This window comes from Lolium perenne, chromosome 4 (genome assembly GCF_019359855.2).
Source record: "Lolium perenne isolate Kyuss_39 chromosome 4, Kyuss_2.0, whole genome shotgun sequence".
Classification (NCBI taxonomy): Eukaryota; Viridiplantae; Streptophyta; class Magnoliopsida; order Poales; family Poaceae; genus Lolium; species Lolium perenne.
Window position 1 is genome coordinate 299,553,585 of NC_067247.2, and position 16,580 is coordinate 299,570,164.

The 16,580-nt window shown below is 44.8% G+C and overlaps 2 protein-coding genes and 1 long non-coding RNA gene across 3 annotated transcripts; 2 read left to right on the forward strand and 1 right to left on the reverse strand.

The window, feature by feature from the left end:
• Positions 1–4,449: 4,449 nt before the first annotated feature.
• On the reverse strand, positions 4,450–6,544 carry LOC127295901 (zealexin A1 synthase). Its single transcript, XM_051325903.2, has 2 exons — positions 5,594–6,544; positions 4,450–5,222 (listed from the first exon to the last, which is right to left on the reverse strand). The coding sequence occupies exons 1-2, from the start codon at positions 6,542–6,544 to the stop codon at positions 4,605–4,607; spliced, it is 1,569 nt and encodes a 522-aa protein (XP_051181863.2). The 3' UTR covers positions 4,450–4,604.
• On the forward strand, positions 4,678–5,366 carry LOC139830668 (uncharacterized). Its single transcript, XR_011743715.1, has 2 exons — positions 4,678–4,816; positions 4,889–5,366. It is a non-coding gene; the product is annotated as an uncharacterized lncRNA (long non-coding RNA).
• A 5,309-nt stretch (positions 6,545–11,853) lies between the features above and the next one.
• On the forward strand, positions 11,854–14,006 carry LOC127295903 (protein IN2-1 homolog B). The gene is made up of 10 exons (XM_051325905.2): positions 11,854–12,012; positions 12,105–12,179; positions 12,282–12,342; positions 12,500–12,586; positions 12,680–12,778; positions 12,877–12,985; positions 13,097–13,173; positions 13,278–13,385; positions 13,634–13,714; positions 13,797–14,006. Exons 1-10 carry the CDS (start codon positions 11,987–11,989, stop codon positions 13,803–13,805), a joined length of 732 nt encoding a protein of 243 aa, XP_051181865.1. The 5' UTR covers positions 11,854–11,986; the 3' UTR covers positions 13,806–14,006.
• Positions 14,007–16,580: the final 2,574 nt, after the last annotated feature.

Consider the following 16,580-nt stretch of genomic DNA (forward strand, 5'->3'; position numbering starts at 1 on the left):
CCATGTGTTTGGCTGTACCCTTTTGCCACAAGTCTAGCCTTATACCTTTCCACCTTTCCATCGGGAGTTTGTTTAATAGTAAATACCCACTTGCAGCCTACAACTTTCTTATTAGCGGGGAGTGTGGTAATTACCCAGGTATTGTTCTTGTCAAGTGCAGCCATTTCCTCAAGCATCGCTTCTCTCCATCGTGGATGTATTTTTGCTTCTTGCCAATTATGTGGAATAGGTTCAGCAGCATCCAATGCTGCAATAAAAGATTTGTATGAAGTTCCAACAGTTGTGTAAGATAAATAGTTAGAGACATTATAAGGAGTAAATTTTGAGGGTAGTTTCCCTACAGTGAGACGAGGTTGCTTTCTTTGTGCAATAGGAACATTCAAGTCAGTATAATGAGGAGAAGTATTATTATTACTTGCGGATAGTTGTGGGATCTGCAATGAGGATGAAGAGTCTATGGCAGGTTCTTCTTGGGCTTCAGGCTCATGTCCCGATGAAGTGATTTCCTCCCCCTGCATATGTTGCTCCTCAATTTTGTGTCTTCGCTTATACACCTGGATCTCTCGTTCCTCATTTGGTTTTGGCCATCGTGATGCCTCATTTGGTATCTCTTGTTCAATCTCATCTCCTATCGGTATTGCTCCAATTATCAACTTCGTTGATGTTGTGCCATTGTTTTCCTCGTCTTTATCTCTATCTCCCCCTGTCTCACAATCTGCATCTGAGATATTATTAGTAACCAAATCAGGAAACACATCACTTAAGTCAGTTGATTCTCCATAGAATGACTCTTGCTCTCTAAACACCACATCCATACTCACAAACATTCTCCTTTCAGATGGGCACCAACATTTATACCCCTTCTGCTTACCGGAATATCCTACAAAAATACACTTTAGTGCTCTGGGGTCTAGTTTTCCAACAGAAGGTCTATAATCCTTTACAAAGCATACACACCCAAATACTTTTGGGGGAACAACATATGTCAACTTTCCTGTTAAACACTCAATTGGCGTTCTATTATTTAGTACCCGTGATGGCATCCTATTCATTAAATATGCAGCTGTCATTAGAGCTTCACTCCATAAGAATTTAGGAACATTCATACCTATCATAATGCACCGGGCGATATCCAGCAGATGCCTGTTCTTTCTCTCAGCCAAGCCATTCTGCTCAGATGTACCTGGACAGGTAGTTTGATGGATAATACCAAAACCAGACAAATATTCATCAAAATCATGATTCACATACTCAGTGCCATTATCAGTACGGAAGAATTTCACACATGCATTGTACTGATTCATAATCAAATTATGGAAATCCTTGAAGCATTCAAACACATCACTTTTGTTCTTCAACACATACACCCAAGTAGTTCTAGTGCAGCAGTCGATAAATGTAACAAAATAACGGTAACCATTAAGAGAGCTTACTCCACTAGGACCCCAAACATCCGAGTGAATTGTTTGGAGTGGAACTTCACTCCTATTATCGGACAATACATAGGAAATGCGAGTCTGCTTCCCATATTGGCATGCATCACACACTAAATCCTCTTTCTTGACCTTCCTATAGAGGTCAGGATAAAGATATCCAAGGTTGGCAAAAGACATATGACCTAATCTACGATGATGAAGGAGAAGCTCTTCCAATGATGAGAGAGATGCAGCAGCAGCAGCTACTGAAGATGACATGTTAGCATCCATGTAGTATAAGCCATCACGCATGTTCCCCATCCCAAGACTTCTTCCAGTCCCAAGTTCCTGAAATAAGCACCATGTTGGAAAAAAGATAGCAGCACAATTGAGCTCCTGTGTAATACAACTCACAGACAATAGGTTAATTGGAAATGAGGGGACATGCAAGACTGATGAAAGTAGCATGCCATTGTTGCAAATAATTGTTCCTGACCCCATAATGTTTTGTGATGACCCATCAGCTAGTTTAACATTTTGCAGTTTTGACTCAAGATTATACCCAACAAACGATTTCCTTGAACCAGCCATATGCCTAGATGCACCCGAATCAATTAACCAAGGTACATCCATAGTAAAAGAGTTGTTACCCCCGAAGTTTGTAGAGGAAGTAGAGGTGGAAGCCGACGTTGTCGCCATTGTTTGCTTGTCACCTAGACATAAGCCTTTAAATTGACACCACTTCTCCCAGTCTTCAGCAGACAATTCCACTTTCACGGATGATTGAGAGGCTTCCCCAGAAGCTGCAGAAATATTTGCTCTGCCTGTTGGACGGATTCCTCGACCCCGACCTCTTCCATCAAAGCCACGTCCTCGGCCCCGTCCACGCCAGTCCAGTCCTCTGCCACGTCCTCCTCCTGTTAGCAAAGGACATGCCATCCGGAAGTGTCCAGGCTGTCCACACTCAAAACACCTCTTTTCAGAGAAATCCGTTGCTGGCCGTTCATAATTTCCACCATCGGCGGCATAAAGTGCCGATCTTCTTTGTGCAATGCCTTGTATAGCAGACCCAGATGTCTCTAGCTTCAACCGAGTTTCTTCAGTAATTATAGCTGAAATGGCTTGCTCTAGGGTGGGTAGTGTTGCACTCCCATATATTGCAGCCCTCCTATTTTCAAATTTGGAATCCAGGCCATTAAGAAAATCTCTCACCCGCCTTTTCTCTGTCCATTTATTAACTTTCTCAATACACTTGCCACACTCTAAGTCTACCGAATCATAAAAGTCCAGATCGCTCCATAGCCTTTTCAACTCAGATGCATAGTCCACCACAGAGTTTTCTCCCTGGCTCAACCCCTGCAATTCTTTCTGTATCTTGCAAGCAAGCATCTCATTACCAACTCCTGAAAAGGTACCTTTCAAAAGCCTCCATATTTCAGAAGCCTCCTTAATCCTCTCCACTTGCTTTGCAATCTTGGGTGATAGGGAGCTCAGTAACCAAGCTCTGACTAGAGCATTGGTCATTCTCCACCTCTGACCTTCTTTCGATTCCTCTTCAGATGGCTTCTCCACCGTGCCAAGTATGTACCCCTCTAATTTTCTTGAGACCAATATTGTCTCGGCATGCTCTGCCCAGCTAGCATAGCTCTCTGAGCCCTCTAACTTTATCAATGGCATCTGCAAAGGATGCATTTCCTCCTTAACTTCAGTCTCTTGTCTCCCTCCTCCTTGCTGTTTACTCAGAGCATCAAAGAGGGTTTTGTATCTGTCATCCATAGCCTGCAGGAACGCAGTAAGTTCACCAGCCGAAACCGGTGTGCTGGTCTCACCCACCATCCTCTAAAATCACAAATTACCCTTCTCCCGATGGTTCGGGTACAGCTCCAGCAACGAGAATCCCTCTAGCTTCTGGCGGCTCCACGAGCCCAGCTTCCCTCTTCTCCTGCTCGTCCTACCACCTCCAGCTGCGCCGCTGCCACTCCGATCTCCGCAGCCAGTCACCAATCAGGGCCCTCCCCGCACTGCTGCTCTGATACCATGTTGGAGCTCACCGTGAGCAGACAGAGTTAGGTTTCTTTGAGGATGTGGGGAACGATTTTTCTGGAAGGCTCACACCCCTTCACTTGCTTTCTGTCTGTATATACATGATGCATTTACATACTAGTACCTACTGAAATACTACTATTACAAAAGAGTCCTACCAACAATGACAATTAGAATCCATATTACAGAAATATGTTAAAATCCATATTAAGTAGCAACTTTATTATATTTGTTGGGAATAACCTACTAGTAGTTGCAAATTTGCATAATTTCTTGTGTTTTGCTTTGCTGTCTAGAACTACATAAACAATCCCTCCTTATGTCGAAATTTGGAGTTTCCCAAAAATCTGTCCTTGTAGAACTATTTTTAAACATGCCAAATGCACGACCTGAAGATGACGTCATATTGAAAAGGTGTAATGGAGGATGTCTTGGGGAATTTCGAGTCCAACATTTGATACAGCGAATGTCCCAATTGGAGCTTGTATGCTCTGTGGGTGCAGATTGACTCAAACGGGACTATATCGCTGAATCTAGACATCATTTTCTTTTTTCGGTAGCAGTATGATTGTACCAAAGTTTATGTGAAATAGAGGATCTCTCCTTTTTGGAAGCTAGTAAACATTGCCATTAGATCACCTTTAATAATGTCCCCATTTTTTGATAAAACTCTGCAGGTTAGTGGAGTTAGATGTTAACTAAGGTATGCCACTAGAGGTTTAATTTGACACCGCGTAGGCCTATCACTTAAGTCTGACTAGGTGGTCTGGTAGCTAGGTCTGGTTGGTTGTCGTTTGACGGGTCCATACTCCATAGTCCATACGACCAACCACTGGAAGGTTATTTTCACTATCAAGTGAATGTATGTCAGTGGAATTCAGACATGACTGATCCCAAGCCACCAGCGGGCGCCAAGCCTAGTAGTGCAAGGGGGTAAGCGCACATTGGTGAGACCCTTTCTCTGGTAGTAGCACCTGAACAATGACACACATAACTCAATACTTACCTGGTGATGATGTTACTGATGATATATATATTGAGTACTTCTTTATTGTCATCGTATTTGAGAAATGCACATGAAGAGCAATGGTACATAAGAAATTCATGATTGGATCGGATCACATATGAATAAAACACAAGTGCAAATCAAACCAGGGGCACACTAACCCTGGCATGTAGGTATAGGGCGTTCTTCCGCCCGACGGCGATGCCCATCTTTTCTGACATGTCCAGCTCATCCGGCTTCCGCCCCCCCGGGATCTCCCAGTCGAAGCGGTATAGAAGTGCAGCAAGCACGATCTCCATGTTGACTTCTGCAAATGCCATTCCAGGGCACATCCTCCTCCCTGACCCGAAAGGTATGTACTCAAAGTTTGTTCCTTTGAAGTCTAAGATGCCAGACTCAAACCTCTCTGGTTTAAATTCCTCAGGGTCTTTCCAGTATTTAGGGTCCCTGCCGATAGCCCACGCATTGACCAACACTGTTGTCCCCTTGGGTACATCGTACCCAAGGATTTTGCAAGTCTCCATGGCCTCTCTTGGGAGAAGCAATGGGCCGGGTGGATGCAGTCTCATTGTCTCCTTTATGACGAGTTTGAGGTACTTAAGATTGACCAAGTCATCTTCGGTTACCTTAGGCTTTCCTTGGAGATTGGCACGTACTTCAGCTTGTGCTTTCTTCATCACATTTGGGTACCTCATGAGCTCCGACATAGCCCATTGGAGAGTGGTTGCTGATGTCTCGCTCCCACCGTTAAATAGATCCTGCAATATGTCGATTTACACTTAGGAATTGGTGCTTGTTCTTGACACTAAAGGATTTGTCACCCTTAGTGGTAAACAATCCTAGAATAATAGGGAAGGGAACAAAACATTGTTTCAAAATAAGAGACAGTTGTGTTCTGCTAACTACTAGTACATTGTTTCAAGATACTTGTCCTTGTTGAATCTATGTTGGCCCAACATTACTTGTTTGACGCATATATTTAGAAAGAAATTCAACATTGACGAGCAAATTGATAATACTACTAATCTATCACGAAATATATATACTTCCAAAATTCGCATCGCGTAGGAGAAGTATTCTGAAACAGATGAGAAAAGAAGATGAAGAAAAACGAAGCTAATGCACTTACAAGTATAACTGCTTTGATAACTCCCATGGTAAGAGGCACCTGGAGGCCACCCTCCTTCTGTATCCTGAGCAGCACGTCGACCAGGTCCTCACCTTCCACCGTGGCCCGGTCCCTCCTCTCCTGGTGTTGCTTGATGGCGTACTCCATGAGCTCGAAGCTCTTGCGGTGGTTCTCCTCGGCCAACCTGGCCGTGCCGCTGATGAAGCTGGCGAGCCGCGACGACGGGAAGAGATCACTGAGGTTGAACCCGGAGACGAGCTTGATGGACACCTCGAGCGTCTCCATGAACTCCTCCGTTCTCTTGAACCTGTCCCCGATCATGGCCCGCATCATGGAGTCGGTGATCATCACGGAGATCCGCTCGCTGATGTTGACGGGCTCGCCGGACGACGACGCGGCCACGACGGTGGCCACGAGGCGGCCCACCTCCTCCTCCCTGATGTGGCGGAACGACTGCACGCGGCGCGCGCTGAGCAGCTCCAGGATGCAGATCCTGCGGAGCTGTCGATACAGCGGGCCGTAGCGCCCGAAGACGAGGCCCTGCCCCTCGGCGGCAATGATCTTGACGGTGGCGCTCCACGGCCGAGTCGCGAACACCGTGTCGTGCGTCCGCATGATCTCGCGGGCGGCCTGGGGAGACGTGGCCACCACCACGGGGACCTCGCCGAGCTGGAGGTACATTAGAGGCGCGTCCAGCCGGCGCGCGAGGTCAGCCATGACGCGGTGCATGAGCGGGCTGCTGGCAAGGTGGTGCAGGCTGCCGATGACCGGAAGCCGCCATGGCCCGGGCGGCAGACGCAGGCCATCGCCGCGGCCGCGCTTGCTGAACAGGCTGAGGAGCAGGAGGGGGAGGATGAGAGCCGATAAGAGGCAGAGGTAGTACGCAGGTTGCTCCATGGCGGCGTAGTGGACGTGATGATTACTGCAGGGTGAGTTGTAATGCCATGCCATGTCTTGTACAGTATACATAAAGAGGTCAGTACTCAGTAATTTGGACGTACGGATACAACAAAATCCTGACGATGGCTCACTGAACCTAGCTCGTTCGGGAAAATATCTCCTACTGTACAGTCCTACATGATGACATCAGGGTAGTTGCCGATTAAATAGGGATCGCTTCATCGATAGAGTAGATCTAGATCGTGTTTTAGATTGCTACGTACTTCAGCGGTGACGAGTGGCAAGAGAAAGCAAGCCAAGTCTTTTTTTTTTTTAAAAAAAATGAACGTTGCCTCAATCTATTGATTAAGTACTACTCCCGGGAGGCGTAGGGTGAAACGGCAATGGTTGATGGATTCCGCGCATTGCTTGCAAAAAGGACAAAGCTCACAATTTGGCCACCCTCGCTTCTCCAACTCGTATGTCGTTCAAATTTTATTTTGATTGGCAAGCCATGTAAAAAAAATCACCTTCGGTGGCTCCCAAGCCTTCCAAACCGTCTTGTTCATGCTAGAAGATGTGGATCCTAAAATTGCACCTCGTAAGATGACTTGACCTTGTACTGGCCACTAGGCGTGAGCTTCCATACGATATCATCCTCCACGTTCTCATCAAGGTGCACATTGTCAATTAGAACCCAAAGGCCAACGAATTGGGTGAGGTGCTCGACGGTGAAGGTGCGCTCCAAATCAATCTTTTCCACCCAAGCGTCTTCATGCAAAGCTTGCGCAACCTTCAAATACTTTCTCTTCGGAGTGGCAAAGATGAGGGGTGTAATGTCGATTGGCTTGCTCCCTTGAAGCCAAGGAGGATGCCAAAAATGGCTCTTCCTCCGATTTCCAAGTGTAATTGTAGTGGCGTCATAGAAGATTTCCATGTCATCACTGTTACAAGGATTCCCGGAGCCCGTCCAATCTTTATTGGGATCCTTCCATTGAAGCCATGGACATCGTAGCCTAAGGGTCGTTGCAAATTTTTGCAAGTGAAGCACTCCAATCCTTCCAAGCTTCTTAGGCCAGCACACGGTCTCCCATTTGACCTTGCATTTTGCCCCGGTAGCGGTGTCCTTTTCGGACCAAAGAAAAGTCCGCTCGATCTTGATGAACTTTAGAGGACCCGGTGGTATCTTGACGGGAGTTAGGTATTAGATGGCTTGGGAAGCAATAGCCGATTTAACCAAGGCACTCCGCTCAGCCATTGTGACATACTTGCCATTTGAAGTGGGGAGCTTGCCGACACATTTATTCTCAAGGTGTTGGAAATCGACCCTCTTTAAGCACCTAACCGAAAGCGTTAGGCCCAGGTCTCAAAGGAAACGACGCTCTTGTAGCCGGCATGCCCACAAGGATCTCATCAAGATTCAACTCACTGCATCTTATGGGCACCACCGATCTCTTATGGAAGTTGGTGTGAAGGACGGTCACCTCACCAAAGTTTCAAGGATTGTTGCCAAATTCACAATATCCTCCTTGATCAGAGCCACAAACAGGGCGGCATTATCCACATAAAGAGATGTTCTCAAGATCGAATTCCTCCCTCAGAGCTTGTTGAGAAGGCCATGAGAGGTCGCATCCTCCAAGATTTAGGTGACAGGGTCAATAGTAATAACAAAGAGACGCGGCGATAGGGTGTCCCCTTGTCGCAACCCGCGACCGTGTCTAATGGGAGAGTCGACGGTCCTATTTAGAACGATTGTCAAGCCTGAGGTTGTTAGGAGGGATGCATGCAATCCAATTGTGGAACCCACTTGGGAAACCCGAAGATGAAGAAGATCAATAATGCACTCCCTACAAACGGAGTCGATTGCGTTTTGTATGTCTAGTTTGAATAGAAGGGCCGATATCTTTCTTTTATAGAATCTTGTTGCGAGGTTTCACATACAAAAAATTATCATCGATGCTTTTTTTTAATGAAGGCGCTTTGGGTGTTGGACACGAGATTATTGATGAGAGGGGAAAGTCTTGTGGCAAGCATCTTGGATATGTGTCCAACTATCGGCCTATTAGCTTGATCGAGACAAGTAATTAATTATTGAGCAGTAAAGCTGGAATCGACTCGCGTGTTGATGCATGTAAAATGCATGCATGAACTTTGTAGTTTGTTGACACATATTTCCATATATTTGCAACATATATGATTTTATATCCATGTTTTATATTGATTTTTTGGTATTTACCAATGATCCCCTTTGTTTTGGTTATAACCTTGCACTGTAGGAAAACCCTATTTTGTGTATTTTTAGGTTCAGGGACTAAAACGAATTGAAATGGAGCTAGGATTCCGGAGATGTCAATATTTCATCAAGAGAAGCATCTGAAACACTTGGACCTCACGAGAAGGGCCAAGAGGGCCAAAAGAGCCTAGGTGGCGCGCCCAATTAGGGTGGGCGCGCCACCCCTACTCTTTTCCTCCTCGGTCGTCCAATTCGCTTGATTCTTTCGCCCACGGATATCGTATGACCTAAAAACCTCTATATAAAGGACTTCTCGAGGCTTTCTCGAGGAGAGCGCCGCAGAAACACGGAAGTACCAGAACAGAGCCAGGCGAATATGGTAGGGGGAAACTCCGCTGGAGGGATCCCCGCCACCTTCTCCAACGTCTCCACCATCATCACCGTGATGAAGAGGGAGTAGTCCACCTCTAGACTATGGATTTGTAGTAGTAGCTTGATGTATTTCTCTCTTGTTCTTCATAGATTTAGAACCATATGAGCTGCCCAACATGATTATGGTCATATATGTAATTCCTATGTGGTGGATCTTGATTCTATAATTTGATATATGAGATTGGAACCTATTATGTGTAAATGTATTGATCGATGCATACATGTACCCCCTTCTTAAGTACTTGTTCTGATCCAACTTGTATGCAAGAGCATGTGTGGGGAGAAGTGTTTATTAGATGGAGTACAATGATTGTAGTGATTGAATAGTGACAACAAATTTAAAATCTACTATGGTATTTACCTTTCTTTTACTGCCTCACTAGGGATAACTTGAATTCATGTGCTATAATTATAATGTGACAACTTGATAATCTTTTTTATTCAAGGTAGCATATTTGTGATTCAAACATCATTTCAAATTACTTAAGGCTATACTCTGTTGATTCTTAATTCAAGATTGTTTGGACTTATCCCTTTCTTCAGGAGTATAAGAGAGATGTGTTGCATCTTCTTAATTCAAGATTGTTTGGACTTATCCCTTTCTCCAGAAGTATAAGAGAGATGTGTTGCATCATCTCTATGTTAGGACATAATGCCCATATGAATTCTTATCAAACGCATGTTGAAGTTCCACCAATATTATGTCTTTGATGAATTGTTTGTGTCGACTACAACTTAAAAAGAGAGTGTAGACAAGTGAACCCATGAACCCCGGTCCATTTTAGATCATTAGAAACACCTTTCCAACACAATTATCACTCTTTACATTTTCTGCAATTTATTAATACGAAAATATAAAAATACTTTCTTCACTTCCAAACACACAAAACCCAAAAATAACTACTGTATCTATTTACTTATTTTATCTTGCTTTCTTAGTTTACTTGTTGTACTTTACTTTACTTTATATTTATATTTCATATTACTAATATGAAACCTTGTGCTTGATAACCACATGGTGGAGTTTGGGACACAAGACAAAAACTTTGCCTTGCAGGTTGCTAGAAGAGGAGAATAAGACAAAACCTCTTTACCAATTTCCCAGAAGTTTGATATAAAACCTCGAGCCACTCTTGTGGGGAAAAGACGCTTGCCACAACACTCTACACTCTGAGTCCCAACGAGTTGGTACACACAGAGTTGTTGCCATCAAGAACATTTTCTGGCGTTGTTGCCCGAGAATTGCAAGAGGACTACATCATAGTGGTTGATGGCACCGTGGAATTGCAAGAAGGATATCACAACTACATCTTCATCAAGTTGGAGTGAGCAACATCTTCTAGCAACATTAACACCAACTTTGTGCACACCTAAGCTTAGGGAGGTTGCACCACTATGAGCTTTTGTTTCTCCTTTAGATTTTCAAAGTTATTTTTTTGTCTTGTTTTTAGTCTTTTTATTTTCCTTTAAAACACAAAAATCCATAAAAATGAAAAATGGAAAATATCAAAATTACTCCCGGTATGGCTACTAGTCTAGATAAAAAGAACACATTGGAAGAGTATTGTAAAAATGCTATGATAGCTATGAAATATAGAGAATCATATGAAGGGAAACAACTAGAAAGTTTCTTAAGACTTCTAAATAAAATTGCTAATGAGTTTCTTGACTATCATGATGAGGACAATAGTTGCTCTAAACTATATTTTAGACATTTTGAATTTCAATGACAGTCCCATAAAGAACATGTTATTGCATCTTACAATAGAGGTGATTATGCTCAATTAGGGATGAAAGAAGTAGATTAATTTGGTACTTTGAAGGAAGCCTATAAATTATACACATTCATTAATGAACATGGAACCTCTCCTGTAGCTTCTAAATCTAAAATTTTGATTACTACTGTCCTTGATCTTTGTATAGCCGACTTCACTGATCATATCTATGTTTTGAAGCCACCGGAGAGGACATCTTGATTTGGCGATCAGCTGGCCGAGTTGTGACCATATGAGCTTTTTTTTTGCTTTGTTCTTGTACTGGCAGCAGCTCGACGGTGTTTTCCACCTCTGAGCTGCCAGCCTACTTGATGTAAACTTTCTCCTTTCTTAATAAAGATCGGTTGCTGGCCTTTGGAGAGGAACACCACAACCCAAGAAAGCACTAGCCTGTTACATAAAGAAGAAAATAAAGAAATCATAGTTCCATCTAAGCTTGGGAAAGAGTGAGATCTTCCACCTCCAACATGTGATGGATAACTCTAAAACTGAATATGCTATAAATGATGGCCTGTTTTTTGCTAGAATAAAACTCTCATATTACACCATGATACTACAATATGATTTCGTTGACAAGAGTGCAACTGCGATCCGCGCGAAATCATTGTAAAGCGTGGGATGAACTGCTCTACGGCTAACGAAGTTTCTGCACCGACACACGTGGTACTGTGATAACCTACTCGCTAACAAACAAACAAAAAGTTTTTGCACCGACACAATGTTTAAGTTGTTTAAGTCCAAGTTAGACCGACCGTGTGAATGTGACCTGACAGTGACACGACTCAACCTCCCATGCAGTGCATGAATCGCCGTGTGAAACCCACTCTATGATGATTATTTTTTTAGAAGAGTCAACTCTATGATGATAAGTGCACTGCTGCCCTATCGCGTGGTACACGTGACTCAAATAAATACATAAAAGTTCACTGCTGCACTGCTATATGACTCCACTTGCTTTCATTTGCTGCCCATCACCACCGACGCCTGCTTCCCACTGCCGTGAAGATCAGCCGTTGGCGACGGGCAGTCCACCGCCACCACATCGCTGCCAGGACTTCTCTCCGAACCGTCGCCATGGCAACCGCTGCTATACCGTTCATGTAAGTAGGCCTGACGCTTTCCCTCTCTCTAGCCGTTCCGAACCTGGATCTCCTGATGTCGTGCTTCTTTCTCTTATCATTAACATGTGCAGCTCCGCCAAGGAAGATCTCCCCTCTCCACTGACATCCGCCTCCGAGCTCCTTCCGCTCTTCGACGGTACCACCAGGTAAAAATTTAACCACACAGGCGGTGAACCTGCATCGCGTAACCATTCAGTTCTGCACAGATCAAGGAGTAGTATAAATTGGTACTTTTTTGTCATGTGAAGGTTGTATCTTGCATATCACTGCCCGTACGCGCAGCGCCCTTGGATCACCAGGAACTGCAAGGTAGTACTAATTCTGTTCTTTGATTTGTCGACCCGATTCATAGTCTTTCAGTTTCAGTGGTCTTATACTTCCATGCTCATATGCAGCGTTCTTATGCTTTCAGTTGCTCATAGAAGTTGAACCTTCTTTGTATATGACACTATGACTGCTTGTCCAGGGTTTACAGGACAAGATCAAGGTAGTGGCGATCGATCTGGCAGACAGTCCAGCTTGGTACAAGGAGAAGGTTTACCCAGCCAACAAGGTATGGTTGATCGTTTACCATTGGATTATTCAATGTATACAACATTGCAGCCTTGCAGCTCTTGATGCAAAAACTTCTCATGCTGTTGGACAGGTGCCTGCCCTGGAGCATAACAACCAGGTGAAAGGAGAGAGCCTAGATTTGGTCAAGTACATTGACAGCAATTTCGATGGCCCAGCATTGCTTCCTGATGTAAGAAAGATATATTCAATCTTCAGGCTTGCAATGCTTGTAAAAATGTCCAAAAAAAATCTCGTTAGCATTAACCTTTTGCGGTCATAAATGGGCAGGATTCAGCAAAGAAGCAGTTCGCTGAGGAACTGCTTGCATTTTCCGATGCCTTTAATAGTGCATTTTTCTCATGCTTACGCTCCAAGGGACACGTGTCAGATGAAGCTGGTAAAATAGAGCAGAACAAATGAACAATACTATACTTGTAACATGTTTCTGCAAGAAAATTCATGATGGAGTGCTCATACTATTATCTTATCATGCACTATGTTTCATTAGCTGCTGCTGTGGATAAAATAGAAGCTGCCTTGGGAAAGTTCAGCGACGGTCCATTCTTCCTTGGCCAGTTCAGTTTGGTATGCCATTCTTCTTCCTTGTGAGTACCCATATTTGAGAATGGGTTATCACAAGAATTGTGGTTGACATGTGGTTTTGTTGTGATGTTTTTCTTTCTTTGCAGGTGGACGTTGCATATGTTCCATTCATCGAAAGGTTTCAAATATTCTATCATGGTATCAAGAATGATGATATCGCCAAGGGCAGACCCAACCTTCACAAATTCATTGAGGTAATTCAGAATGATGCTAAATGAGATTATTTTGGGAGGCTTGTTCTCAAAAGATTTTATATTGTCTGGGGGATTCATCAATGGGTTCGAGCTTATAGCCAACCTGTCATACTTCTCGGTTTGTCTTGTTTTACAACACCTGCCTATGAACACCCCGAATGTACTTTAATTCAAATCAATTTCATGGAAATTCTTTGCCGACGAGAAGCTTAACTCCCAAGTCACCAATCTTGCATTGTATGTCACAGGAAGTGAACAAAATCGACGCATATACAGAAACCAAACTGGAGCCACAGTTTTTGCTTGCTCAAATGAAGGAGAAGTTTGGAGTACGATATATTCTAAACCTCATCGTTGGCTCGTGTTATCTTCCAATCTTAACCACACTTACACATCAAATTTAAATTTCAGATTGTTTGAATATGTGACCAAGGACATACCATGCCAGGAACCAGCGCAGCAGTAGCGGAAGACCCGATAGTCTGCTTGCTTATTACATACAGTACTATATTTTGAATAAAAGATGCATGCTATCAAGGCCATGCTGGTAGAGAATAAATAAATCTTTGCTGTAAGCTTTCCTTGTCGTATGAAGGAGGATAAATTGTGTGTTGCGCTTAATGCTCGTGAGGTTAACCAATTCATATGTGAAAACGGTGATGCTACAAATCTGCGCGAATCGCTGTCAGTACCTTGTAATTTACGGTTTTGCTATGTCTCAGTCAACTGAGATTTTCTTAAATCTAAGTCACTTAAAAAAAAGCTTTGAGTTGCATTTTTCTGTTAAAAAACTGCAATTGCACTTTTCTGCTAGAAATGTGCAACTGGACTGCTGAGTTGCACTTTTGTTTTAACTACAGTTGCACTTTTCTAAGGTGACTAAGACTTAAGAAAATCTCAGTGACATATATACACCCTGTAATTTATGCCCCATAGCCAAAAGAGCGCATCGCTGTGCAGCCCTGGCCGCCGCCAGCGCTGGCGATGGTGGTGGCGCCTGGCCGTTCAAGGCGGTGGGGCAAAGATGGTTCACCCTGCTCCTTCCGCTACGTGCGGTGAGCTGGGTTCGGTGGGTTGCGCACGGTGATGGCGCGGCGGCCGTTCTTGATGCGGCGGCAGGGCAATCTTCGTGGTGGAGAGGGTGACCGGGTAGCGGCGCAAAGGCAGAGCAGTAGCGACGTGGCTAGCGGCGGCTGATCTACCGTCATGGTGGTCGTGCATGGCTCATGGTAGAGCTCTTTGATGCGCCTTTTGCCCGATGCTCACGGTCTGCCCGGTTCTCCGTTGTTGTTCTACCTCTTGGTCGTGCTCACGGTTGTGGCCGCCTTGGTCTCCATCGATCTACCGGCTTGCACTTCTGCTCCGGTGCTCCTCCCTTGGAAATATTCTAGGCGCGTCAAACACAACAACGGTGGAGATCTTCACATACATGTTTGTAAGCGGAGGCATGATCGTAATTTCAGTGTAGGTCCACTGTCCGTACATGCACGTATAGCTCGCGTTGTGTTGTATCTTGTTTTTGTACGTATCTACGATCACATGTATGTACCAGATTTTGTTCAAAACAAAGCATGCACGACGTGGGGCGATACTTACGTGCATGAGATCATTAACTGGTGACGTGACCTCTTTTTTTTCCTTACGCGATATACACATATTGTATCAATACAGATGGATATACATGGGCTGGATATGGGTTCGGCGGACCCAACCCAGAAAAAAAACTCAACTATGACACTTCAACTTGCTTTAGGGGGAGCACCGGAGCAGGCCTCACCGGCTTGGTTCTGGTGGGTATGGTGGCTGGTGAGGTTCTGCAATGTGAGGGCTGGGGGATGGCTTCGAATAAAGGGGGTTTGGTCCTTGGATCCCTCTCGCCATGTCGATGATCTGCTTGATGGCAGTCTTCTTTGATCCGGCTGAAGAGTCGAGTTTCGGAATGCTCCGTCGGCGAACCCCAAGGGACGACATGCTGAGAGATTGCCGGATCGGATGGGTTTCGGTCGCGTGCAACCGTGTTTTTTCTGATCATTTGGTTTCACAGAAAAGACAAACTAGTAATGGCCATTCGTGTCCTACTAGCAAGGAGGTTTGGCTTGGTGATCACTGACTAAGAGCAGTAACATAGGAAAGTGGGGGTGACAACACATGCGAGATTCAGAGTCTAAACTTGCAAGGTGAAAACACAAGGTATGGCCTTTGGTTGTGCCTATCAGTGGTATTGTTAAAGGCATTTGAAAGAGCAAGGTCTATACCCCATGTTTTGTGTGTTCGATAACAACACTTGAATAAATTTAACCGTGTGCATAGATTGTCTTTGATAGATTTGCAAGTGCACGGTGCCCTCGCTGAACACTTCATGATCGGAAGGCTGAAGCGTAGCTTATTGGTTTTCTGGTTTTGTGTGTGTGTCGCAAGGTGGCGTGGTTGGAGAGGGAAAGAGAAAACTGCAGATTCTGCATGTCCGGTACTACCGGTACCAGGAGCGGTAGTACCGCTACCCTACTGGTACCGCCCTGAAGTACCGCTCTGGGTGTTTGCACTGAAAAGTCCCACAGAGTGAGTTACGGTACCTCTATGGTACCATGAGCGGAAGTACCGCTTGCAAGCGGTAGTTCCGCCTTGGTACCTCTTAGGTACCGTAAGTCAAGTTACGGCACTTCCGCTTCGGTACCGCTGAGATACCGCGTGGAGTCCGGGGCTCGTAGAGGCCCTAGCGGTACCGTCAGCGGTACCGCTAGCGGTACTACCGCTTTGAGCCCATGTGGTGAATTTGTGGGGGAATTTCAAACCCAGAGCGGTACTACCACTTGCCCAAGCGGTAGTACTGGTTGTGTGGGATCTGCACATAACGGTTGGATTTGGAGGGACCTATAAAAGGGTCCCTTCTTTCCCAGCTCGATTTTATCTCTTCTCCTTCTCTCTCCTCCATTATTGCTGAGCTCAAACCTTGAGGATCTCCCCACCTACCCAACCAATCTTGCCCAAACTTTGTGGAGTGGTGGAGGAGACCCCGATCTATAGTTCTACCAAGAGAGAATTCACCAATACCAACTAGTCCTTAGTAGATCTTGGAGTTAGGGTTCCTATGGTGGGATCTTGGAGGAAGTGCTCCTATGGATGCTAGCTTGGAGTTGTGCTAGCCCCATAGGGTGTTGGGAGCCTCCGATGTTTGTGGAGCTCGCCCCAACCTTG